General features: G+C 42.7%; 7 protein-coding genes across 10 annotated transcripts; all 7 read left to right on the top strand.

Moving 5' to 3' along the window:
• The first annotated feature begins 867 nt into the window (after window positions 1-867).
• On the top strand, window positions 868-3,263 carry LOC9328822 (LAG1 longevity assurance homolog 3). Its single transcript, XM_021011307.1, has 6 exons — window positions 868-1,277; window positions 1,741-1,970; window positions 2,057-2,212; window positions 2,319-2,504; window positions 2,592-2,776; window positions 2,863-3,263. Exons 1-6 carry the CDS (start codon window positions 1,140-1,142, stop codon window positions 2,892-2,894), a joined length of 927 nt encoding a protein of 308 aa, XP_020866966.1. The 5' UTR covers window positions 868-1,139; the 3' UTR covers window positions 2,895-3,263.
• A 104-nt stretch (window positions 3,264-3,367) lies between these two features.
• Window positions 3,368-5,489, top strand: LOC9328821 (F-box/FBD/LRR-repeat protein At1g13570). 3 transcript variants are annotated; one of them, XM_021011299.1, is made up of 4 exons: window positions 3,368-3,537; window positions 3,855-4,655; window positions 4,735-4,893; window positions 4,966-5,489. In XM_021011299.1, the coding sequence occupies exons 2-4, from the start codon at window positions 3,855-3,857 to the stop codon at window positions 5,254-5,256; spliced, it is 1,251 nt and encodes a 416-aa protein (XP_020866958.1). In that variant the 5' UTR covers window positions 3,368-3,537; the 3' UTR covers window positions 5,257-5,489. The 3 variants fall into 3 exon arrangements, with proteins under 3 accessions (XP_020866958.1, XP_020866959.1, XP_020866962.1); XM_021011300.1 differs by having other exon boundaries at window positions 3,380-3,532; window positions 3,853-4,655; XM_021011303.1 differs by lacking the exon at window positions 3,368-3,537 and adding an exon at window positions 3,562-3,655.
• Window positions 5,490-5,598: 109 nt separating this feature from the next.
• LOC9328820 (choline/ethanolaminephosphotransferase 1) lies at window positions 5,599-9,083 on the top strand. The gene is made up of 19 exons (XM_021011304.1): window positions 5,599-5,767; window positions 5,992-6,140; window positions 6,272-6,281; window positions 6,376-6,426; window positions 6,556-6,633; window positions 6,730-6,805; window positions 6,892-6,914; window positions 6,998-7,098; window positions 7,199-7,293; window positions 7,422-7,490; window positions 7,599-7,668; window positions 7,788-7,851; window positions 7,932-7,972; window positions 8,064-8,148; window positions 8,246-8,308; window positions 8,398-8,456; window positions 8,541-8,593; window positions 8,698-8,770; window positions 8,863-9,083. The coding sequence occupies exons 2-19, from the start codon at window positions 6,004-6,006 to the stop codon at window positions 8,882-8,884; spliced, it is 1,170 nt and encodes a 389-aa protein (XP_020866963.1). The 5' UTR covers window positions 5,599-5,767; window positions 5,992-6,003; the 3' UTR covers window positions 8,885-9,083.
• A 150-nt stretch (window positions 9,084-9,233) lies between these two features.
• On the top strand, window positions 9,234-11,725 carry LOC9328819. 2 transcript variants are annotated; one of them, XR_002329188.1, is made up of 3 exons: window positions 9,234-10,421; window positions 10,511-11,391; window positions 11,649-11,725. XR_002329188.1 is itself a non-coding variant. In XM_002892711.2 (2 exons), the coding sequence occupies exons 1-2, from the start codon at window positions 10,099-10,101 to the stop codon at window positions 11,331-11,333; spliced, it is 1,146 nt and encodes a 381-aa protein (XP_002892757.1). In that variant the 5' UTR covers window positions 9,234-10,098; the 3' UTR covers window positions 11,334-11,614. The 2 variants fall into 2 exon arrangements, 1 of the variants encoding a protein (XP_002892757.1); XM_002892711.2 differs by lacking the exon at window positions 11,649-11,725 and having other exon boundaries at window positions 10,511-11,614.
• Window positions 11,655-13,268, top strand: LOC9328818. The gene is made up of 3 exons (XM_021011306.1): window positions 11,655-11,884; window positions 11,990-12,101; window positions 12,269-13,268. The coding sequence occupies exons 1-3, from the start codon at window positions 11,677-11,679 to the stop codon at window positions 13,107-13,109; spliced, it is 1,161 nt and encodes a 386-aa protein (XP_020866965.1). The 5' UTR covers window positions 11,655-11,676; the 3' UTR covers window positions 13,110-13,268.
• Window positions 13,269-13,670: 402 nt separating this feature from the next.
• On the top strand, window positions 13,671-15,142 carry LOC110224691. The gene is made up of 2 exons (XM_021011305.1): window positions 13,671-14,049; window positions 14,214-15,142. The coding sequence occupies exons 1-2, from the start codon at window positions 13,730-13,732 to the stop codon at window positions 15,055-15,057; spliced, it is 1,164 nt and encodes a 387-aa protein (XP_020866964.1). The 5' UTR covers window positions 13,671-13,729; the 3' UTR covers window positions 15,058-15,142.
• Window positions 15,143-15,257: 115 nt separating this feature from the next.
• Window positions 15,258-25,921, top strand: LOC110225071. Its single transcript, XM_021013760.1, has 3 exons — window positions 15,258-15,277; window positions 15,384-15,497; window positions 25,834-25,921. The coding sequence occupies exons 1-3, from the start codon at window positions 15,258-15,260 to the stop codon at window positions 25,919-25,921; spliced, it is 222 nt and encodes a 73-aa protein (XP_020869419.1).
• Window positions 25,922-25,990: the final 69 nt, after the last annotated feature.

The raw sequence follows: 25,990 nt of genomic DNA, 5'->3' as shown, positions 1-25,990 counted from the left end.
GAAGTATTATTGTACTTATTTTCGCACAAGTTTAAGAACCTACAAAAATTTATGTATACTTTTCTTAATACGCAAAAAGTTCCAATTTGATAATATACTTGGAATTGGATTATCAAATAGAAATAAAATTGGAATTTAATTTAAAATTTTGTATTAAAACCACAAAACGATATTTTTTGTAAAACAAAAATAGAATTTGAAAACAATATCTTTTGTAAGACGGAAAGAGTAACTTTAAAATTTAATATTCCGATTTCAATTTATAACTTATAACTATATATATATATATGTGTGATGACTCAATCACTACCGTCACCATGAAAAACACTATAATGAGAGAACTAACAAAAAGTAACACTGAAAATCAAAATCACCAAAAAAAATCTAGTTTGAACCATGACTCGAACCTGCATGGTCATAGACAATAATAGTATCAGAGAAGGTTCCATTGGTTAATGTTAAGTTGTGTTGAGCCAGAGGGAAAAAAAAAAATAGTATAATCACCGACTAGAGTCGACCATGTGTGAACAAAAGAGCTTTAAGGAGTGTGAAACACAATAATGAGCCGAATTAATTGAGATTCAAATATTCTAATCATCATCATCATCATCCTTAGTTTTTTTTCATATTTTACATCGATAATACCCTACAATAGTTTATCCAATTATATATATTTTCAGTTAACATAATTATATATTTACTATCTATCTCAGAAAAATAAACTAAACGAATCATTACTTTCATACGGTGATTCCATGCAATAATTATGTAATTCTAATTTCAATTAACTTTCATTATTATTGGCCAGCTAAAAAGAAACGAATCATTCATTACTCTTTTAACGCGTTGACAGAAACTGATGCGAAGAATTAGAGAAGACTCTAAATGACTCAGAAGGTTCTCGAGCCAATCTTTGAAAAAAACAACAAACATAAATTTTTCTTATTTGATCCAATCTTAGATTCATGGTTGGTAAGAATCAATCAATTTGGGAGTTGGGAGTAGTAAAAATACTTCAACTTGCATTAAACTTTGCATTGAATCTGATTTGCAGAAAAAGGAGATCTCTTTTTCTCCAGAACAAAGTTTTTCTCTATGTAAAATTTGTCTGATCGGTTCAAAGAGAGGATTTTTCGGAGATGGGTTTGTTGGAATCGGTGAAATCAATCAACTGGGAACATGAATCATCTCCGGTTTATCAGGATTTTCGAGTTCTTCCTCTCTTTGCAGTATTCTTCCCTACTATTCGATTTCTCCTCGATAGATTCGTCTTCGAGGTAATATGAGTTCTGTGATAGTGTCTCCTAAAGCTGTTAAATTTATAGATATCTTCGCAGTAGTGTTGCTTAATGATTGTTTTGTTTCATCAATGCCTTATTTTAATTGTTGCTTCAGGTAAAAGTATAGAAAAGCTTCTATAAGAAGAATGATTGTAGCTGAAAAGTATCTATTTTTGATAAGTGTGAAGAATGATTTAAACCTTTTCTTCTACTTTTGACAAATGTTAGTGTATGTGAGAATGAATGTTGTTTGACACTTGATTGAGTTGTATTCTTTTCAATTTTACACATTTGTGGTAGTGAGTACTTGACATTTGTTTAGCGCTAGTTCTTTCTCTTGTTCCTCATCATTCATGTGTGTGCCTTTGGTTACTTACAAGTAGGGTTTGTTGAAAGCTCTTTTTTTTTGGGGTCAAGTCACTTTCTTTCTAACTTTGACTTGATGATTGGTTCTTTGTAGAAATTGGCAAAACATTTGATATATGGAAAACATAGGCAGGATATGGGAGATGACACAACCGAGAGAAATAAGAAGATCAGGAAATTCAAAGAATCTGCCTGGAAGTGTGTTTACTATCTATCAGCTGAGATTCTTGCTTTATCTGTTACTTACAATGAGCCTTGGTTTATGAACACTAAATACTTTTGGGTAGGCCCTGGTGATCAGACTTGGCCTGATCAACAAACAAAGTATGAATGTTGCTCAAGGCTTTAATTTTATATCACAACTCTCGATTTTGTGCTTGCTTTGGACATAATATACATTTGTCATGCAGGTTAAAGTTGAAGCTTTTGTATATGTTTGTGGCTGGTTTCTATACATACTCCATCTTTGCTCTGATTTTCTGGGAAACGAGGCGTTCTGATTTTGGAGTTTCAATGGGTCATCATATTGCCACTCTTATTCTTATAGTTCTCTCATACGTATGTAGGTATGCTTCCATCGTCACATCCTATTCTATATTGAGAAAACAGAACTGATTCCTTTGCTCCACATTGTTTTGATCTTCTTGTTTCTTCTTCTCTTTATTGGTGTAGCTTCTCCCGTGTTGGTTCTGTTGTTCTGGCTCTTCATGATGCTAGTGATGTGTTTCTTGAAGTTGGGAAAATGTCTAAATATAGTGGAGCTGAAAGAATCGCAAGCTTTTCATTCATTCTTTTCGTTATGTCTTGGATCATTCTCCGCCTCATTTACTATCCCTTTTGGATCCTATGGAGCACAAGGTTTAATATAATATATTAAGATCATTTTTATAGTTTTTTCTCGATATATTTGTGGCCTTACATATATTATTACATTGCTTGTTGCAGCTATGAAGTAGTTTTGGAGCTGGATAAAGACAAGCACCCAATCGAAGGACCAATTTACTACTACATGTTTAACACTCTCCTATATTGCTTGCTTGTTCTTCACATTTACTGGTGGGTTTTGATGTATCGGATGCTTGTGAAACAAATACAAGATAGAGGCAAGCTTAGTGAAGATGTCAGATCCGGTAAGTCTAGTTTATTATATGATAAAAATCGGTTTTGGCACCATCCAAATGAAAGAAGAGATCTTCAAGTTTGAGTCTTTTCTCAGATTCTGAAGGCGAAGATGAGCACGAAGACTGATTGATCACAAAGGTAGAAGAAACTTTCGTCTGGTTAAATATGAAATGTAAAAGCACGGTGTTCTCTCTTAACATTATCGCAGATTCTTTTGTTCTGTCTCTGTGATTCTGATCGCTAATTGGTGTTTAAGAGTGGAGACTGAGTATTCAATCTCCAACATTGGACCAACTCATGGAACAGAACTGATTAAGGAGACCTGAAATTGTAGTTGTATTGAATTGTAGTCTGAACAAATTCCATATCTTCTTGTATTGTATTCATTTCTTGTTTAGGATCACTCACCAATTCATGATATATACAAATGTTGTATTCATATTTGTTTAGGATCACTCACCAATTCATGATATATACAAATGTTATCATTGGCCTCATACATTGCCATTTCCTTTTGACGTGTCTAACTGTATAATTTTTATTTAAGTAAAGCACTAATGCTATGAAATACTATATAATATAATGTAACTGTAACGCGAGATTATGAAATAGACTTTTGGCCAAACGCTAACTATAATTGCAAAAGTAAGAAAATCTAGTAAAAGAGATGATGAGAGCAAAATCTGCGATCTTCTGCTATTTCCCCATTTGAAACTTCACCGATCAAGCCGGTCACTGCTCCAGCGAACCGGAACAAGGAGACAAAAAGGTTGAGTCTTTTTCTCTAATTCTTTCTGGGTAATTCAAATTTCGAGTTTTTGTTTTGTTGCATTGCAAATTGCAAATCGCAATCTCTGTCTCTCTCTCTCTCTTTGGTGGACAAAAAGGTGGAGCTTTTATCAATCTTATTCAGAGTGGTGATTAGGGTTCTAAGGTTTTGAAGGGGTTTCTGGGGATTGAATTTGATTAGGGTGAAATTCATCAATTTTTCTGGGTTTGATTGAAGTCAAATGCAACAACTTTATTTTCTGTTTGCATGTTAATGAGCATTGATGTGATTTTGATTATGTGTTAAAATGTTTGTAGATGGGTGAATCTCCAGATTTCATAAGCGATCTTCCTCAAAGCATTATTGAGAATATACTTACTCGGCTTTCGATTAGAGATGCAATAAGAACAAGTGTGTTATCTAGCAAATGGAGATATAAATGGTCTACACTCACTGATCTTGTGTTTGATGAGAAATGTGTTTCTCCTGCTAATGACCGTTGCGTTGTTGAGACTAGTCTTGTGAGATTTATTACTGGAGTGCTTCTCCTTCACCAAGGACCTATCCATAAGTTTCAGCTCTCTACTTCTTTCTTACAATGTCGTCCCGATATTGATCAGTGGTTGCTTTTTCTTTCGAGGAATGGGATTAAGGAGCTTGTTCTTGAGTTAGGAGAAGGAGAATTCAGGGTTCCTTCATGTCTCTTTAACTGTTTGAAACTGACCCGTTTGGAGTTATGTCATTGTGAGTTTGATCCGCCTCAGTATTTCAAAGGGTTTTCGTCTCTGAAGAGTTTAAACCTTCACCAGATCCTTGTTGCTCCTGAGGTGATTGAAAGTCTGATCTCAGGGTGTCCGCTTCTCGAGTTCCTGTCTTTGTCTTACTTTGACAGTTTGGTTTTGAGTATATCAGCTCCGAATCTCATGTACTTGTACCTAGACGGCGAATTCAAAGACATTTTCCTCGAGAATACTCCCAAGCTAGTTGCAATATCAGTTTCAATGTACATGCATGAGGATGTTACTGATTTTGAGCAGAGTTCGGATTATAATCTAGTTAAGTTCCTTGGCGGTGTGCCCCTTCTTGAGAAGCTCGTTGGTTATATCTACTTCACAAAGGTAATTTTGCTTCATTCTAAATACTTTTGAGCAATTATCGTTAATGAAAAAGTTATATATCTCTTTTATTTGATCTCAGTACTTGAGTATAGGAGATGACCCGGGAAGGCTTCCAATTACTTACATTCATCTTAAAACTATAGAACTTTACCAAGTAAGCTTTGAAGATGCTAATGAGATACTAGTTCTTCTTCGTTTGGTCACTCACTCTCCCAACCTTAAAGAGCTCAAAGTTTCGGTATGTTAACTCATCTTTTTTAAAGTTCGTAATTTGACAATAAAATTCGTAATCTGTTTTTGGATTTTCTAGGCTTCACCAATCCAACTATTTCCTCTTGAAGAAGAAGGTTTTGACCTTTTCGAAAGAGACTACTTCGACTACAAACTCCCGAGCCTTGAAACTGTGAAGATGACAGACGTATCTGGCATCAGAAATGAGTTGGAGTTTATCAGATTCTTGCTGGGAACTTCTCCAGTTTTGGAGACAGTCGTTGTATCATCGAGTTTAATAGATAAAGAAGCGAAAATGGATATGGTAATCGAATTGCTCAGGTATCCGCGTGTTTCTCCTCGAGCTCAGTTCCTCTTCCTTCAAGACTGAAATCTGACTCCCCTTCTCCATCTCTCTCCCTCCCTCTGTGTTATCATATCATGACTGAACATGTTTTGATGCGAATCTGTTAAAAGGAAATATGTAATTGTGGAAAGATGACAGAACTGTTGAATCCGCAATAGTAAAGTTTAATGTCGTTGACCAAAGATGGTAAAAAAGAGTTTACTACTTGTAATGTCAATTTCAGACTCAAAATTAGACGATTTGTAGAAAGAATCAAAGAAAGATATTTGTTTTGTAGAAATTGAAATAATAATGAGTATATAGTTTTGGAAAATAATCAAAAAAAGAAAAAAGGAGATATCGTTTACACGTGTGGGAAACGCGGAAGAAACGCAAAGCAGTCGAGTCTCTCTCCTTTTGCTTCTGGTCCTCTCGTCTCGTTTCGCCGCTCTATAGGGCAAGAGAGAGATCGCTGTCTCTTTGTTCTCTCTTTTTCAGACACTCGAGACGAGAAAGGCTCGTATCTGATTTTACCGCCAAGAACCACCGGATTATCGTAAGTACTCGTCTCTTGATCCAATTTGTAGCAAAAGATCCAAACTTCAGATACTACCCAAATCTCGAAAGTCACTGTCTCAGTTCGAGCAAAGTTTTGTGTTTTTTTTGTTGACGGGTTATGCTCATTTTCTTGATTAAGCATTAGGGAATCTGGAAAGTGCCCTCAAGATCCATGCTTTAATGTCATTGTGGAATTAGAATTGATTGTTGTTTTTGAATCAGTGATAGAGAAGAATGGGTTACATAGGAGCTCATGGTGTAGCAGCTCTTCATAGGTACAAATACAGTGGAGTGGATCACTCTTATCTTGCCAAATACGTGCTCCAACCTTTTTGGACTCGATTTGTCAAAGTCTTCCCTCTATGGATGCCGTAAGTGCTTCTCTTTCATACTATTTCGTTGCATGTATTATAACTTTTACTTGCTGAGGCTAATCAGACTGATGTTTTTTTTTTACTCTGCTTGTCTTTTCATGTGCGTTTTTCTCTTTGGACCATTCCAGACCAAACATGGTATAAGTGATTCCTGTTTGTTATTTTGCTGTATGTGGTATCGTCTTTACGTTTGAGTTAAAAACTTCTGGCTTTGTGTGTTTTTGTTTCGCAGATAACGCTTATGGGGTTTATGTTTCTTGTCACTTCTTCCCTGCTAGGTTATGTGAGTCTTGATTCTTTGATGTCTTGTTCTTTAGTTTCTTGAAGCACTTGGTTACTTTCTTGATGGTAAATATGCCTGCTTTCTGCATATGGATTTGATTTTGAAGACATTTTTCTTTACTTGTCTCAGATATATTCACCTCAGTTGGATTCTCCTCCTCCACGATGGGTTCACTTCGCACATGGTTTACTTCTCTTCTTGTATCAGGTTTACTTCTTCTTCAAAAGTTTAACTTCCTTTTATATCTGCATGTGAAGGTGTTTTAAGTCTTTTTTTTCCTGATACCTTTTGAGCTTTTATCAGACATTCGATGCGGTCGATGGGAAGCAAGCAAGAAGGACAAATTCCTCTAGCCCCCTGGGAGAGCTTTTCGATCATGGTGATTTATTTTTCCTATGTTCCTCCTTTGATAATTTGTTTTCAGTTTGTTTATAGATTTTTCTGACATGTGTTCCAATGTTGCAGGTTGTGACGCACTTGCTTGTGCGGTATGCAGTTAATGTTCCTGCTATCTTTTTTTCCATTATTTACTCATCCTGGAATCGATTCTGAAGGTTTTACATAAAAACAGTTTGAAGCCATGGCATTTGGAAGCACTGCAATGTGTGGAAGAGATACTTTCTGGTTCTGGGTTATTTCAGCTATTCCATTTTATGGAGCTACATGGGAACAGTAAGTACTGCTTCCAGCTTCCTGCTTATGTCTCTTAAAACATCAATATTTGTTAAATTGTTTTAGCGATTTTCTTATACTTTTCCTTACCTTTCTCTAGCTATTTCACCAACACACTTATTCTTCCGGTTATCAATGGGCCTACTGAGGGTCTTGCTCTTATATTTGTCAGTCACTTCTTCACAGCCATTGTTGGTATGCTTCTAGCTTCTCTGCAATCCTTTAAAACTTCACTCCTATTTAAAGTGCTTGGACAATCTTTCTATACTTGGGTTTGGTCTTTACTTCAACTCGATCTTTCTCTTCTTTTTTTCTGTGTAAAGGTGCTGAATGGTGGGCTCAGCAGTTGGGGCAGTCAATACCATTGTTTAGTTGGGTGCCATTTGTGAATGGTAAAAAGATCTCCGGCATCCTTTTCCTCCAATTTTCCTTGCAGCGTTACTTTCTTGATTGAATTTTTAAAGTTTGTTTTTTGGGCTATTCATTGTTCTCTGTTTTAGAGATCCAAACTTCCAGAGCAGTGCTATACATGATGATCGCTTTTGCTGTTATACCAACCGTTGCATTCAAGTGAGTCTATCAAACTTAGACAACCTAATGTGTTTATTTTTGAGTGATCAACTAAGAGTCTTTTCAAGTTGTAAAGTTTGTGTTTTCTAAGCGGGTTCGTACACCGTTGTATTTTGCAGTGTGTCAAATGTCTACAAAGTCGTTCAATCAAGAAAAGGGAGCATGGTGTTAGCACTAGCTATGGTAATCTCCTAACTACTAATTGATTCACAAATAGTCAACTATGCTGCAAAATTAATGTTCTGTTCAAATCTTGTTTTCAGCTGTATCCCTTTGTTGTCCTACTTGGAGGAGTTTTGATATGGTAAAGTCTTGTTTTATTCTCTTTTGAAAAGACCACGTTATCTTACTCTCTCCTTCATCGTTAAAGATTATTTGGATCCTCTTTTTTACAGGGATTACTTGTCTCCAATCAATCTCATAGCAACATACCCTCACTTAGTTGTACTCGGAACTGGACTTGCATTTGGTTTTCTAGTGGTATGTCTTGATTCAAAAATCTTAAGTTAGATCAATAGCACGATTACTCCGAAAAAAGTTGTAATAGAACAAAGTTTCTATGTTTTCTTTTTCGCAGGGAAGAATGATTCTTGCTCACTTGTGTGATGAGCCTAAAGGACTAAAAACAAACATGTGCATGGTAAATCCGATAACTTTTCTCTTGCCAATTTCTCCATCTTAGTGGTTTTGAAATTGTAGCCTTATGAAATCTTTTTACTCAAAATGCAGTCGCTACTCTATCTTCCCTTTGCGCTCGCAAATGCGCTAACCGCGAGATTGAATGCTGGGTATGTTTTTTCTCTCTTTACATTTTCCTCGAAAACTTCATTGGTTTTTTTTGTCTTTAACACCGGAGAAACTTCATATCCCAGGGTTCCTCTAGTCGACGAATTATGGGTTCTTCTTGGCTACTGCATATTCACAGGTTTGCTCCTAAAGAGAAAAGCCTCTTATTTAGCTGTTGATTTTTCTTTTTTCACTATTTAGTTATTTTGCCCGTTCTAAACCAATTGTTTTGATGCAAAACAGTGTCATTATACTTGCACTTTGCAACATCGGTCATCCATGAGATCACTGAGGCTCTTGGAATCTACTGCTTCAGGTGAAAATTCGATATAAAAAGGTCAATATTCTTCCTTTCAAAACATAATGAATTAATGTATCTGCCTCTGGTTTTTTCTTGCTAATCAACAGGATCACGCGTAAAGAAGCTTGAAAAGAAACCTTTAAGGGTAATGTTTTTTTGTGTGTGGATCGTTGGATTGACACAGCGAATGGTCGATATGGACCTGTTGGATCGGTGATGTATTTCTTCTTATTATTCATTGTTGTCTGTTTGGTCAGGATAGGTGAATTATGTAGAACTTTGTGTAATGTTCTTGTTTTGGATTTATCCATGGGAATTATTCTTGAAATAAGGAGCACTTGAAAATTGCTTGGCTGGATTTGGTTTTGCAAGCATTTGAGGAATTGGTTGACTTTTGACTTTTTGTAATACGACCATACCAAGGAGTTCTATACATCGAGTTCCTATGTCCTAACATCATACAAAAACATTACTTAGGAAAAGACTTAAATAAAAGTCAACCATTTGAATTGAAGAGAATGGATGAGAGTTTGGTGTTGTTGACATATGAGTTTCGACTTGCTCATAAGTTGAGGAGTGAGGACTATCCAATATTGAATTGAGAGCTTCTCTCTTTTCTGCTCATGTTTTATCTTCTGCTCTTGCATTGAATTGATGTAAACTCTGTTTCATTTGAAAATAATAATGTCATCTTTCTTACACAAAAAAAAAAAAGGGTCTAATAAAAAAGTGGACTTTGACTCAAGGAATGTGAAAAACAAAAAGCAAAATTCGCCGGAAATAACAAAAGAAAAGCACACAGCTTTTGGTCCTAATTCTTCTTGGCTACTCAATGAACATCCATTGGATTGAGCCGCTAGTGAGATTTTAGTGTTTTTTTCCTTGTAGGGATTTAAAAGTCTGGTCTTGTAAGATTCTTGTTGCTTCTCTGCCGCAACGAGACACTGCCTTTTGCTATTCCTTATGTCAATTTCTTGAAGGTTTGAGTTACTTGACTTGTGAAAACTTTTAATTTGGGAGATGATGCTCTTTGCTTGAACCGGTACTAAGAATACTTGACTGCTGAATTTTTTTTGGTTTGAGTGATGATGCAAAAGGTGTGGACAGAATCTTCATGATGCAGAGTGGTATCATGATATACAGAGAGGCGAAGACTTTGTTTATACTATTTTATAGACACTTGATGAGAGCTGACATTAGGGTAGGCCAAGATCTTTATGGAGATCAAGTCAAGTTTCCTTGAAGTTTCCTAAGTCACCTTGTCAGTTGCTCTTCTACAGAGTTGTTTAGTCTATAATATAGGATCAAGTTTCTCTCCAAGTCCCAAACTCGATTTAGTGAAAATGTACATCACAAGGCGTTTGTCAGAGTATCGGAGGAATCCAGCAGAGCTAACACAGCCTCCTCCTGAGGGTCCCAACTCTGGAATTTTGGTAATCCAAGACCAAGACTCACAGACACGGGTTACATGTTGCTTCAGCTCGTGGTTGGTGGTGGATTCTTCTCTAAGTGGTTTGCCATTGCCGCAAAATCTTAAGCTAGCAGTCACATTCAATATCGGAGGAGATGACAGTACTCGTGACCCAGTTGTGTTCATTCCTGTTCTTGATAAGCCTCTATCTTCAAACTGTTATTACGCTATTAAACGACATGGGAAACATTCAGGGTATGAATTTGAATCCGCAAAATCTGAAATTCTAGAATCTTTCTTCTTATATAACCTTAAAAGTTTGTAAAATTTTGGTTGCATTGCAGAGAAGCGTCTGGTAGTGCCAAGGAGGAAGATAAAGTCTCCTGCTGCTTTTGTATTAGGCAAGTTGCTGAAGCTAAACCAAAACAGCTAGATCCTTTTGACATATACCAACAATTTGAGATCCATCAAAAGAAGCCATCCTCGCGTTGTTACTACGCAACATCTGTCGCTCCTGACGGGGTCCCACCATGGTTTCTCAAGAGAAAGGAGTGGACGGTTGAATGCTTGAGGTCCCAAGACTTTGAACTGAGAGATGATGCAAAAGGACTCAACACAGAGCTTCGTGCCAAGCTTCCCGGTCTTGGTATGAGCACAGTGGTTGGGAAGTGGTATGTCCCTTTCATATTCGTGAAAGAAAGAGACGCAAAGGATCAGGTCAAGAATTCGGTGTATTACAGCATGACTCTCGAACAAAATTGGAAAGAGGTTTTCTCTTATGAGAACGATAAAAGCGAAAACCGTGATGTTGTAGTTGATGTAGAAATAGAAACAGAAGTTGTTAAGCTTGAGGGACAAGAGATTGCAAGAGGTGTTGAAGCAAATGGGTTTGTCTGGTTTGGGGTTGGAGAAAAAAAGATCGGTTTAGGATCGGTTGTTGTTGAGAGGATGAAATGGGAAGAAGAGAGATTCGGGTGGACATGCAAAGGCGACAAGGAGCGATCAATGACAGTTAAGAGATTGGAGAAATCAGCAGATGGTAGCCTTTGGAAGCGTTATCATTGTTATGTTCTGATAGAGAGCTTTGTCTTGAAGAGAATGGATAAGAGTTTGGTCTTAACATATGAGTTTACACATGTAGATAAGCTCAAAACCAAATGGGATTAAGCTTATCACGCAACGAATCTGCAAAAGCTTTCTCAATCTCGATGACATGAATCCATTGGTCAGTGTGATTTATCTATAGCCAATTTTAAATTCGGTTTTTCTGTGTATTCTGTTTTGATAATATCTTCAACCTTTTTGGGTGAAGAAAGAATAAAATATTGAGTTTGTTTGTCTTCTTACTTGTTAGTACTCATCCACAGGAGATTCTGACAAATGTTTAAGTCAAACTTCAGATTATATTTATAAACAATAGCTTAGTAAACTTCCTTGCACGTTCTTATGATCTTTTGTTTTATATAAACTATGAAAGGTTAGATCTTAAGTAACAAAGAATCAAGGAGAGATGTATGTAACGAAGCGTTTGTCCGAATACCAGAGAAACCCGTCGGAGCTTACTTTACTTCCAACGGAAGGTCCAAACTCCGGCGTATTGGTGATTCAAGACCAAGAATCACAGCCTACATGCTGTTTTGGTAAATGCTTTGGTTGTGATCTAAATGGTTTGCCGTTTCCTCAGAACACAAGAGTCACCGTTAAATACCAAATCGGACGTTAGTTACTTTTCATTTAACTCCTAACTCTCTGTCAATCATCTTACTTTACTCTCTGTTTCTGTTTCATCTCTGTTAATTATCTAAGCTTTGATTTCATGATAGACGGAGATGACAGAATTGTCTTGCTTGACTCGGTTGCGTTCATCCCTGTCCTTCATCAGCCTCCTTCTTCCAATCTTTACTACGTTATAAGGCGAAGAGGGAAACACGCAGGGTATGATTCTATTGGATATTTGTGCAAGTTTAAAAGCTTGAATCTTTCTTATGTTTTATAGATATCTATCACTTTAGTTTAAATTAAGCCAATATTAAAAGTTTAGCGGCCTAAAGTCAAAGAAACTTAAATCCTTACATATTTTTACTCTTTGATTGGTATTGCAGGGAAGCATGTGTTAGTGCAAAAGAAGGGGACAGAGTTTCTTGTTGCCTTTGTTTTACTTATGTCTCTAATGCTACGCCAAGACCTCTTGATCCTTTCGACATATACCAACAATTTGAGATACATCAAAGAGGATCATCAACGCGTAAGTTTTTCGCTACATCAGTTGCTTCAGATGGAATACCACCTCGGTTCCTGAGGAGAAAAGGTTGGACGGTTCCTTTCTCTGCTTCCCAAGACTATGGTTTGATTGATGATGCAAAGGGTGTAGTTGACGCAAAGCTGCGCTATGAGCTTCCTGATTTCTATAAGAGCGTTGTAGTTGGGAAATGGTATGTCCCGTTCTTGTTTGTAAAGGAAGGAGATGCTAAAGATCAGATGAAGAAATCGATGTATTACAGCATGACACTTCACCAAAGATTTGAAGAGGTTTTCTTCTGTGAAAACGTTGACAACGATAAAAATTGCGAGGTTGTAGTTGATGTGGAGGTAGAAACAGAAGTGGTTAAGCTTGAAGGAGACAAGATTGCAAGAGCGACAAAAGGTGTGAACTCAGATGGAGTTGTGTGGTTTAGTGTCTCAGGGGCTGAGAAGATTGGTCTTGGGTCTGTGGTCTTAGAGAGGATGAAATGGGAAGAGGAGAGGTTTGGGTGGTTAAACAAAGGCGATGAACTAAGGTCTAGCATTAAGAGAATTGAGAAATTTGAAGGCGGTGGACCACATTGGAAGAGTTATAGATGCTTTGTACTGGTAGAGACCTTTGAATTGAAGAGAACTGATGGGAGTTTGGTATTGACGTATGAGTTTAGACATGTTGATAAGTTGAAGAGTAAATGGGATTGAGTTTATTTCAGCTTCTTATTGTGTGTTACGTGTGCAACTTATGGTGTGTTCATTTTAATGAAAGGTTTATGCAAGTTCATGTGTTATAATTCGAAGCTTTCATACATATCTGTAAACTCTGTATAATGAATGAATCAAGAACTGGTGTTATGCTCAAAATGCTGAACTTTTTTTTCGCCTATCACTCGGTGTTATGTTTCTGAAGCTAACTTGCACAAAAGGGTGTATACCCAAAAAGGAAAAGAACCTCAAAAGTTTTGTAATAATGTTGCAGAAAAGCATTAGCTAGTGCCAAAGAGGAAGACAGAGTCCCCTGTTTCTTTTGTTGCAGTTTTCTTCCTGAAGCTAAGTCAAAAGAAGCAGATCCTTATGGTTAGGTCAATGATCATATAAAGAAAAATCTAGAATTTGTTTGATTGATTCTCCATGATAGGTTTGTGAAACCAAGTCAAGGTCATAACTTTGGAATTCTAAAGTTGAATTGAATTGAACCATAAAGTACAAATCTTTGAAAAGTCTTTAAACGATAACTTGTAAAATTTGCTTACGGCGTTATCCTCAATACATGGTACACTATATAAACATATCACATCTCTTCTAATCAAAAAACAGAATTCAAGATGTATGTTACAAGGCATCTCTCGGAATACCAGAGAAACTCGTCGGACTTGACACGATCATTGCCGGAAGGTCCAAACTCCGGAGTACTTGTGATTCAAGACGAAGACTCAAAGCCCACTTGTTGCTTTGGAACTTGCTACGATGGTGAACTCAAAGGATTACCATTCCCACAAAACGCAAAGCTGACTGTGACTTACAGAACCGGAACTGGTAACGACAGGCGCAGTTACCATGACCCGGTCCTGTTCATTCCGGTTCTTGATCAGCCTTATTATTCGAACCGTTATTATGTCATTAAACGACGTGGGAAGCAATCAGGGTATGACCAAATATCTTATAACTTTTTTCATTTATCTGTTATTTTGAGGTTTTTAATCATTTCATGTCATGCATGGTTTTCTTGGGATGGTTTTGGTTTGACCGGATTGGCAGACCTAACTTGCACAAAGGGTATTCATAAAAAAACCTAATTTTGGATTGCAGAGGAGCTTCAGCGAGTGCAAAAGAAGAAGACAGAGTCCCCTGCTGCTTTTGCTTCAGCTATGTTCCTGAAGTTAAACCACAAGAAGCAGATCCTTATGACATTTATCAGCAATTCCAGATCCATCAAAAACAATCATCATCTCGCTATTACACTGCCACTTCTGTTGCTCCTGATGGGATACCACCAGAGTTCCTTAAGAGAAAGTATTGGACTGTTGGGTATTCGAATTCCCAAGACTTTGGTTTGATAGATGATGCAAAAGGGATCAACACTAAGCTTCGTTCCGAGCTTCCCAACGATGTGAATACAAGTGTTGTGGTAGGGAAATGGTATGTTCCTTTCATATTTGTAAAAGAAAGAGAAGCAAAAGATCAGATTAAGATCTCAGCTTATTACAGCATGACGCTTAAACAAAGATGGGAAGAGGTTTACTCATGCGAAAACGTTAATAACAACGAAAAAGGAGGAGAGGTTGTACTTGATGTTGACGTAGAAACAGAAGTGGTGAAGCTTGAGGGACAAGAAACTATTTCTAGAAAGGCAAGTACTGGTGGATTTGTTTGGTTTAGTGTTTTAAGGGATGAGAGACAAGACCAGAAGATAGGTCTTGGGTCTGTGGTCGTGGAGAGGATGAAATGGGAAGAGGGAAGGTTTGGGTGGTTAAACAAAGGCGAAAGATCTAACATTAAGAGATCAGAGGGATTCGAAGGTAGTTCAACGCATTGGAAGAGTTATCGATGTTATGTATTGATAGAGAGCTACGAATTGAAGAGAATGGATGGGAGTTTGGTGTTGACATATGAGTTTAGGCATGTTGATAAGTTAAAGAGCAAGTGGGATTGAGTTTCATTTATCTTTGTTCAGTTTCTGTGTGTCATCTTTTGGTTCAATAATTAATTTGGTGGATAAGTTTTATGCAAGTTCATGTAATAAGAATAGACATAATTAATTTCATAAAATTAAAAAATTGTTTTAAAGTCGCATGTATAATAAAATAAAAATTTACCAAAAAAAATAATAGACATAAAGTCGCATTTAATGTAATGTATAGTATGAAATCTAAGTTTGGTTGCTTCATGCTTGATACTCTTCATGATCGATTTGTTGACCTCTTCAAAGCAACGATCATAAGTTTGGGAATCAATTAAAACCTAAATCCTATAACAAAGTTTTGTAAACAATGCGACTATAAAACCGGTCCAAAAACTTGTTAAAGAAGTTAATAAATTGTCGCATACTCTGCATTACAGATTCTTGCATAAAGTCAAATCAAAGGCAAAGATGTTGATCCTCAAAATCACACAAGTACGAATTCGGAGTCTTAAGGGTGAAAGAAGAATCTCTTATTTAATGACGAGCCGACGATTACAAAAATGGACGAGCTAAAAACCGAGTATACGAGCCGAGCCGCAAAATACTCTAACGGTTGTACGAAATTCTCTGTGAAAGCGGTTATCTCGGGATCCCTTTACAATCATTCTTTTTTGCTATTTATAGGATGCAGGAGTGGGGTACACTATGCGTGCGAAATGTCCTTTTTACCCCTTTGGTCGGTGTAGAATCGAGTTGGGCCTTTCCTGGGCTTCTGCTGGGCCGCAGGGAAATATGGGCCTGCTTGAAGGGTTAGGCCTGTTAAGGGGTTTGGGCTCGAGCCCGAAGCCCACCATCAACAGTAGCCCCCCAACCCTAGTGCGTAGTGATGACGCGGCTAGGGTTGCAATCATTTCGCCGTTCTCGCTTCGACTTCCTTCGCGTGTTCTCGAGGCGCGTGTGATGGACGCTCTCTTCTGATTCGTTTGCTGCCGCTCCCGAGGCATTGGAAAACGGGTCGTTCGCGTGTTGCGGACGACGAAGATGTGATGATTACGCCGTTCTTCGAGACGCAATGATAACGCGGTTTTTCTTCGACCGACTCCCTCTATAAATACTTCGCTTCCTCCTCATTCCTTTCATTCTTTCTCCGCATCGATTTCGAAGGTATTCTCTCTGTTCTCTCTCCTTTTCTCAGCGCGTCTTTTCTTATTTTCCGATTATGTCTTCAAGTGTCGGTTCTTTCGACTCCGTCTCCGACCATCGCCGATCTCGTACTTCCGACGAGTCGAATATCCGGTCTGTTGACCATTTTCTCAACGAATCGATCAGCAACTCCCGGGGTCGTAGATCTAGAACCTCTTCCAGATCATCGGCCTCGTCCGTCGCCAGAGACTCTCCGGTTGTTGCAGAGCTACGACGTCGCGAGCTCGAAAGTTGCGTGGGAGCAGCCGGACCGAGTGCAAATCCTAAGTCCGTTACAACCATGTGCCTTCGCGATGATGACGGCGACGCGGCGTCTACAGATGAGGATAACGTGCCGCTCATCAGACGCAAATCTTCTAACATTAGAGCGGCTCGTTCTGTTGGCCCGTCGTCTGATGCCGCCGATCGCTTGGACATCATTCCATTGGCGAGGCGGGCGCCCGCCCCGGTTGGGTTTGTTCAGCCCGTCGGACCAGCACCGGGAATTCCGGATTACCTTCAACCGACGTCGTCGACTAGCGAGACGATTGAGCTTTCTCTCCATTTTTGCGATGCTCCAGCTTCTCTAAATACGCTCATCCCAAACCCGTGGGATCGTCCCTGGACTGCTCCGCCTGGATATCTTTGCGTATACGAAAAGCTCATTACTGACTGCGGGCTGACTTTCCCAATTCCGGCGTTCTTGCTTCAGTACGCTTCGCGGCGAAAAATGGCGTTTTCGCAACTTTCTCCGGCTGCTATCCGGAATGCTTACGGCCTGATTCGTTTGGCCGAGCAGTGCGACGTCGAACCTCGTTGTTCTCTGTACGAGGAACTGACGACGAAGAAGAATTTCGGGAAATCCAAGCCGGGCTTGGTGTATACTCAGTCCTCGCTGACCCCAAAGTTGGTTGTTGGTGCGAAGAGTAAGACCAACGATTGGCTTCGTTGGTACTTCTTTGTTAAGATTGACAACGATTCCGCTGGGGACGTGGTCGTCACGAATTACCATGGGTGGACTATTTCACCCGGTAGTTTGCTTATCCCTCCGAGGTCGATCCCTTGTTAATTGATTATCTATCTGACTTGTTTTTCTCGTTTCTTTTCCTCTTGTAGTTCTTTGTCCCAAGATCTTGGACCCATATCCTGAGAAACTTCGTGACGACGTTAAGAAGATTCTAGCTTTGTGCCCGTATACCTGGCCCAACGAAGAAGACCCTGTTCGTCGTCCTTCCTCAAAATCTAAGAAAACGAGCCGAAGAAGAGGTCCTTCGAAAGCAAGGAAGGCTAACAAGACTCCAGGTCGGCCTCGACCTTTCCCTTCTTCCCTTATTCGCTCGATGAGTGCGTACGATTTTTCTTACATTCTTCTCTCCCTTTTCTTTTACATACCAGCTCCTTCAAAGATTATGGGGAAAATGAATGTTGACGCGGTGGGTGATTACTCATCACGATACAAGAAGAAGTCGTCGGTGACGCCGTCGAAGAGGATGAGCCGGGAGGAAGACGAGGCCATGGCCTTAGGGAAACGTCTTTCCTTAGCCGAACACGAGGCTAAGGAGAGCGAGCGACGATCTTCAGGTCGTCGGGATAGGAGAGATGAGGGTGACCGTCGTGATCGACGCGGTCATGATGTTGTCGGTGCCGATCGTTCGGGAGCAAGATCCGACGTGGAGAGGGAGAGGAGGGAGAAGGAGGTGGCTGAAGCGCGGTCAGCTAAGCTACCTATTGCCGAGACTTCTCACGATGTGCCCCTAGGCGGTAGGGAGGTTATTTTGTATGACAACTCTCAGGTTGAGCCGACCAAGAAGCGGGCTGCTGATGAGTCCGAACCGGTGCGTTCGGACCCGACCAAGAGACAAAGGACGGCCTGGGCCCCTGATTATAGGTGGCGATATGATTATAACGGGCGCGACGTCCATATCTCGACTGATTCCACATCCTGTGCGGAGCTGTTCCGCAAACTTCACGTTGGCCCATCTCCCTTCTTCGAGCTTCAAGATATGTGGGAGAGAACGGCGTTCACTGACGCTGCGAAGAAGACCGTTGCGGTAATGCCCTAAGAACTTTTCGTAATACATTAAGTGTTTTGCTCTCTAACCCAGTTTCTACTTCTTTCTGTAGGCCATCAGCGCGATTGACAGGATGGCGTACATGTACGAGCGTCGTCTCCGCGTTGTTTCTGAGCAGAACACGGCCTCGAAGGATCACCAGAGGGCCTTGGCAGCCGAGACGAGGAGGGCTGATCAGGCGTCGAAGGGTTTGGATAGTGCCAACTCCGAGGTGCAGCTTCTTCGCGAGGAGGTCGCCAAACTGAAGGAGGAACGGGATAATGCTCTTTCAGAACGGGAGCGTTGTCTTGAGGAGTTGTCGAAGTCCCGTGTTGACTTTAAGAACTTGGCCGAGCAGTCACAAGCCGAGGAGGCAAGGCTTCGGAAGCGGCGCACCGAATACGCTCGTAAGGTTCTCAAGGAGGCTGCAGACCAATTTCAGCAACGTCTCGACGGGATTCAGAGGCATTTTACTACCAGGGACGCGGCGTATCCCAAGTTCCTCGATTATAATCAGGCGGTCGGGAGCGTTGACCTGCTGAAGGCGTTGGCTGAAACTGGGGAGGTCGTCTTGAACTCCAAGGACGTGATTGAGAGGCTTGAAGCTGATGCGGAAGAGCTTAAGAACGAGGTCAATGCGTTCGACATTGCCGAGCTGGAGGAAGGCTGGAATGACGTCGGAAATCTCTTCACGGGCTCTCTTGCTGCTGAGGAGTTTGCGCCTTCGGTTGAAGGTGTTGACGATGAAGTTGCTGGTGATGTCGAGGCCGTCGACCAAATCGTTGGTGATGGCGACGCCCAGATCGGAGATCCTCCTCAAGACGAGGCCGCGTCTTGAGTTTTTATGTTATTATTATTTTTTTTAAGTTATTTGCCGCGTAGTCGGCTTTTGTAAGACTCTTGCCACTTCTGTTGGCTTTTCCTTTGTTGAATATCTATTTCGTTTGTTATCTTTTTCGTATGCCGTCGAGATCGTTCCGCGCGGGTTATTGAGGACGACCTCAATAACTTGGTTGATAATCGTGTTTGGGTTGGATCCAAGACACTCGGTAGTACGACCTACGAGGTCGTACCGCGCAGGTTATTGAGGACGACCTCAATAACTTGGTCGATAATCGTGTTTGGGTCGGACCCAAGACATTCGGTGGTACGACCTACGAGGTCGTACCGCGCAGGTTATTGAGGACGACCTCAATAATTTGGTCGATAATCGTGTTTGGGTTGGACCCAGAACAATTTTAGGTGCGACCTCCGGGGTCGGCTTATCCTGTTCGAATGATTAAAACGAGCGTGATTGCGAGTTCGGCCTCGGCTTACGTGACCAGTCGTTTTAATCGTGCGAGTATGGAACTCGGCTTTCGTTCGATTAGACACCGGGCCAGGGTGCTAATGTATTTTGTTTCGTTTGTCTTTAAAAAGATAGATTTTATTAATATTTGCAGCTGTGCCTCGTAAACGAGGCTGCCTACGTACCCTCTGATCGGAGGGATCAAGCCGCTCGTAGTTCACATTACATAGTGAGGCATCGGTAAGGCCGAGCTCCCTTTTTTTTTTTTTTTTTTTTTTTTTTTTTTTTTTTTTTAATAATAGTATCGCTTCAGATGCATCGAATTCCATGTGCGGGGGACTTCGACGCCGGACATTGTGAGGAGTTCGTAGTCTCCGGGTCGGATGACCTTTGATATCTGATAGGGACCTTCCCAATTCGCGCCTAGCTTCCCGGCGTTGAGTTCGGCCGTGTTTTCGAACACTTTTCTGAGGACGAGGTCTCCTTCGCTAAAATGCCGATTATGGACTTTCTTGTTGTAGTATTTCGCTGCGGCGAGTTGATAATTCTGGATTCGACATAGCGCGGTGTTGCGGTTTTCTTCCAGGTCGTCGAGACTGTGCCTCATCATTTCATCGTTGAGATCATTATTCTGTATCATCATGGAACGTCGGAGGCTCGTACACCCTACTTCGGCCGGGGCCATCGCTTCCATTCCGTAGGCTAATGAAAACGGAGTTTGTTCGGTGGCGCTGCGCGGGGTCGTTCTGTATGACCATAGGACGCCGTCGAGTTCGTCTGCCCAGACTCCTTTTTTGGCTTCTAGCCGTTTCTTGAGTCCGGCGAGGATTGTTTTGTTTGTTGCCTCAGCCTGGCCGTTGCCTTGGGGGTAACGCGGTGTTGACTTGTTCAGACGAATTCTCCAGCTAGCGCAGAAATCTTCGAACTGTTGCGAAATAAACTGCGAGCCGTTGTCCGTGATTATTTCGTACGGTAGGCCGTGCCGACAGATGATGTATTTCCAAACGAAGTTTTGTACGTCTTTGGCTTTGATCGTTGCATAGGATTCGGCTTCGACCCACTTGGTGAAGTAATCAGTCATGACGAGGATGAAGCGTTTTTGCCGCGAAGCTGGAAGTGGACCAACGAAGTCCATGGCCCAACGCATGAAAGGGTATGGCGCGGCGCCAGCTTTCATCAGTTCGGTCGGCCGGTGGATGACGGGGGCGTGCCGTTGGCATTGCTCGCACTTGAGCACGTAGTTTTTACAATCCGAGATCATCGTAGGCCAGTAGTAACCGAGCTTTCTGATTTTGAGTGCGAGAGATCGTCCTCCTGAGTGGTTTCCACCTGCTCCCTCGTGTGTTTCTTTCATGACTTCTGCCGCGTCCGCCTTATGGAGGCAGCTGAGTACTGCCCCAGAGGCGTTGTACCGAAGTAAGCATTCGCGGTAGAGAGCATATTTTGACGATTTGGCGCGTAGACGCCGTGCTTCCCATTTGTCTACCGGAACCGTCCCATCTGACAAGAAATCGCGTATTTCGAGGCGCCAATCGTCGGGGTCGCTTATCGGATCTGGTGCGGCGCGGCTGCACACAAGGTTGATGGATTCGATCCCTTCAATGCTGGGGTGGTCGATGCTTTCGACTGGTATGACGCGGCGAAGGTCTGGGTCGGACGTTGAGGCTAGTGCTGCTAGGGCGTCTGCGGAAGCGTTATCTCCCCGTGGTATCTTGGTTAGCTCAAACTCTGTGAATTGCTTGGACAGACGCTGGACGACCTTAAGGTATGCGTCCATTCTATCATTTCTTGCTTCGTAGTCGCCGCTATATTGACTTGCTACGAGCTGTGAATCGATCAAGGCACGGAGTCGTCGGACGTTCATCCCAATTGCGAGTCGGAGTCCAGCGATGAGTGCTTCGTATTCGGCGACGTTGTTTGTCGCCGCAAAACGTAGCCGGAAGGATTGCTCCAACATTTCGCCGGTTGGGGACACGAGCCTGATGCCGACGCCCGATCCATGCGAAGAGGACGAGCCGTCTGAATAGAGGGTCCAAGTACCATTCGTCTGATTAGTGCTTAGTGCGGTGTCGTCCGGGTCCATTACTGGCAACTCGACGATGAAGTCGGCGAGGACTTGAGATTTCATGGCTGGTCGAGCCCGGAAGTCGATATCGTATTCACTGAGTTCGACGGCCCACTTGGTCATCCTTCCAGACAGGCTCGGACTGTGTAACGCGGCTTTGATAGGTTGGTTTGTAAGCACGGCCACGGTATGAGACTGGAAGTAGGGACGTAACTTCCTCGCCGACGTAACGACTGCTAACGCAGCTTTTTCCATTGTAGGATAGCGGACCTCGGCCTCGATTAGCGATTTACTTACATAGAAGATTGGTCTCTGTTCGCCGCGGTCGTCTCGTACTAATACCCCGCTGACGGCCCAACTTGATACAGCTATGTATAAAAATAAAGTTTCACCGTTCTCGGGTTTTGCGAGTACCGGTGGCGTCGTTAGATATGTCTTAAGTTCGGCAAACGCTTTCTCGCTTGCGTCGTCCCAGGTAAACTTGTCTCTTCGCTTTAGGAGGTTGTAGAACGGCAAACATTTGTCCGTCGACCTCGAGATGAACCGATTGAGGGCCGCGATCCGGCCGGTCAACCGTTGTACTTCCTTGGCGTTTCTGGGAGAGGGTAACTCCAGTATGGCGCGAATTTGTTTTGGGTTGGCTTCTATCCCTCTCTTGGTGACGACGTAACCCAGGAACTCACCGGAAGTTACCGCGAACGTACACTTGGCCGGGTTTAACTTCATTTGGTATTTTTTTAGCACGTCGAAGCATTGTCGGAGGTTCTGAACGTGGTCGTCAGCTTTCAATGACTTAACGAGCATGTCGTCGATGTAGACTTCAACAGTTCGGCCGAGCTGTTCGGCGAACATTTTGTTGACGAGGCGCTGATACGTTGCTCCGGCATTCTTCAGACCGAAAGGCATCACCTTGTAGCAGTACGTTCCGCGATCGGTGATGAAAGACGTCTTTTCCTGATCGTCCTTATGCATGAGAATTTGGTTGTATCCAGAGAAAGCGTCCATGAACGATAGGAGCTCGTTCCCTGCTGTGGCTTCGACGAGCCGGTCGATATGCGGTAAAGGGTAGCTGTCTTTTGGACAAGCCTTGTTCAGATCAGTGAAGTCGACGCACACCCGCCACTTACCGTTTTTCTTTTTGACTACGACGGGATTTGCCAACCACTCTGGGTATCGGACTTCGATGATGGAGCCGGCGCCTAGCAGCTTTTCGACCTCGTCATTTACAGCTTTGGCTCGTTCCGGACCCAATTTGCGTCTTTTCTGCTTCACAGGTTTGAATGTCGGATCCACGCCTAGCTCGTGGGACGTTATCGATGGGTCGATTCCAGGCATGTCCTCAACGCTCCAAGCGAAGGTTGACGAATTCTCTTTGAGGAGGGCCACAAGGGCCGCTTTGATTCCTGGACTAATTTCAGCTCCGATGCCGACGCATCGCAGTGGATCCGACGCGTCGATACTCACAAGTTCCGTCCGACTTAGTTCCGATTCCTCGTAGGATTTGCCCGGTGCCTTTGCTACTGCGGAGCGGGGCATGGGCTCCTCTTTCTTTGGTTGCTATAATTTCTTTTCGGCGCGGTTCTTGTGTTCGATCAGGAAACACGTCCGCGCTACTTGCTGATTTCCTTTGAGAGTAAAGATTCCTTGATGAGTAGGAAACTTGACGCACTGGTGGTAGGTGGACGCGACGGCCTGCATTTGATGAAGCCACGGCGTCCCCAAGATTACATTGTATATCGTCGGTTTATCGATGACAACGAACTTAACCCAGGCGATCGTTCCGCCAACAAATGTGGGTAGTTTGATGGTGCCGAGAGACATGATGAAATCGCCATCGAACCCAGCCAATGGTCGAGAACGCGGCTTTATACATCGGTCAGCTACGTTCATCGCGGTGAGGGTGTCTTTAAAGATTAGGTCGACTGAGCTGCCTGTATCGATCATGACGCGCGTAACTCGGCTATCGCTGACGATTAGCTCGACAACCAACGGATCGTTGTGGGGGAGATCGACTCCGACGAGGTCGTCTTTTGTGAAAGAAATGGGTTCGATCTCCACGGAAGGTTGGCTCGGCGCTACTGGCCATGTTTCCATCATTTCGGCTTTCTTTCGACACTGCTTGATTGAACGGACCGAATCGTTGCAGTTTTGAAGACCGCCCATGATCATATGGATTTGTCGAACGACAGCGGGGGCGTCGGCGACAGCTTTGCCATGGCGTTGTCTTTTGGCCGAATCGTTTGCTTGATCGTCGCCTCCAGCTGCTCCGTCGGCTCGGTCCTGGAGGAATTGCCGAGCAGTGGCCTCGTTTCGTTTTTGGTTTTTATTGCCCCCTTGGGCTCGGTCACATTCGATGGTGATGCCGCCGCTCTTGTACTTAGCCATGAGGAGTCCTTGTAGATAGCGACAGTCTTCCGTCGCGTGAGCCTTGCTTTTATGATACTCACAATACACCGGCCCGGTAGTAATGGCATCGGTATCTCTTGCCCATTTGTTCCATTGTTTGGGCGCCGTGTCTTCACTATTTATGACGAACGTGGCCGGCTTTCTACCTTGGCTCGTATTGCGGTCGAGGTGCTGTCTTGGCTCCGCAGGTTTTACCACAGGAGCTTCTTTCGGCGCCGATGCCTTTGTTACTCCGTGCTTTCGTGACAGAATGAGCCGTTCCTCCTCTAATTCGATGTACCTCGTTGCTCTATGAAGTGCGTCCTCGAGCGTGTTCGGGACATGGAGCGTGATATCATACCTAAACCTAGAATCGTACCACACTGCGTTGCGCAGAGCAACGATTGCGGCTTCATCTGGGACGACGATCCGGGTAATGACGTCCTTGAAACGGTCGATAAATAACCGGAGCGACTCCCTGGGTCCTTGCGCAAGGGACCACAGGTCGGCATTGGTCGTCTGGTTCTGTATGAGCGGCGAGTAATGCTTGAGAAACGTTACGGACAGTTCACGATAACTGCTGATTGAGTTCGGCTTAAGTCTTGAGAACCAGTTGAGGGCGGCACCGGTTAGATGCTCGGTGAAAATCTGGCATTGTCCTGCTTCGAAGTTCTCGTCGGTTAGTTCGGCTCGGTTGATCGCGATGCCGAATGATGTCAGGAATTCTTTTGGATCGCCCTTTCCGTTATAGGGCTCGAGCTTTATCTTTTGACGCCCTCGGAGTGAGACGCTGGTTATTCTTCGAGTGAAAGGAGTTTGCTGCGTTTCTTCAAGGACGCGGTCGAGTTCCGGTGCGGCACTTGTGGCCTTATGAACCTTTGTGTTCATTTCCTGGACAATGCGTCGCAGTTCGGCGAGCTCTAGGTCTCGGGTATTTTCGCTTGACGAAGTGACAGGATGGATTTGCCGGGTCGGCACTTGGTTTCCTTGAACGGGTCGCACACCTTGCATCTGACTTGCACTTAGGCGATTGATTTCATCCTGAGCGCAAGCCTGGGCTGCTGCCAGAGATTCAAGTCGCACGTTCGTCCTGGCTTCTTGCTGGCTCAGGTGCGTGAGGATGTTTTGAAGCAGGTCGTCCGGTTCGCTGCGGTCCTGACTTCTTTGGTTCGTCCCGGCTCTAGTGTTAACCTGTGGGTTCGTCATGTTACGTCCGTTCGAGGGAGTTATCTGAGCATCAGGACGTGGTTCAGGGTGCGGTCCGATAGCTGCCGCGGTAGGTCCTTCCGGCGTCGGAGGTAGCGAAGGCGGTGCGGCTGCGGGCGTGCATGCTTCTCCTCCCGAGCTGGAGGCACTTGCGCCGAGTGCGTTGTGGAATGCGTCTGTCATCTTTGCTGTTTCGTCGGTTCGTAGTTATGAGAGAAATCTTCGAGCTTCTCCCCTACCTGGCGCGCCAACTGTTGATCCTCAAAATCACACAAGTACGAATTCGGAGTCTTAAGGGTGAAAGAAGAATCTCTTATTTAATGACGAGCCGACGATTACAAAAATGGACGAGCTAAAAACCGAGTATACGAGCCGAGCCGCAAAATACTCTAACGGTTGTACGAAATTCTCTGTGAAAGCGGTTATCTCGGGATCTCTTTACAATCATTCTTTTTTGCTATTTATAGGATGCAGGAGTGGGGTACACTATGCGTGCGAAATGTCCTTTTTACCCCTTTAGTCGGTGTAGAATCGAGTTGGGCCTTTCCTGGGCTTCTGCTGGGCCGCAGGGAAATATGGGCCTGCTTGAAGGGTTAGGCCTGTTAAGGGGTTTGGGCTCGAGCCCGAAGCCCACCATCAACAAAAGACTTCTGTGCTTTTTTATGCTATTGTATGAAGACACTTGATAAAACAACCTTCCATGAAATTTTCCTATAACGTGATTAGATTCTATCATCAAAAAGTCAAATCTATTCTACAAAGAATTTGCTTAATCATAATTCATAA

The sequence above is a fragment of the Arabidopsis lyrata genome (assembly GCF_000004255.2).
Source record: "Arabidopsis lyrata subsp. lyrata unplaced genomic scaffold ARALYscaffold_1, whole genome shotgun sequence".
NCBI lineage: Eukaryota > Viridiplantae > Streptophyta > Magnoliopsida > Brassicales > Brassicaceae > Arabidopsis > Arabidopsis lyrata.
The sequence above is the reverse complement of the archived record's forward strand: the minus strand, read 5'-3'. Positions and strand labels throughout refer to the sequence as shown.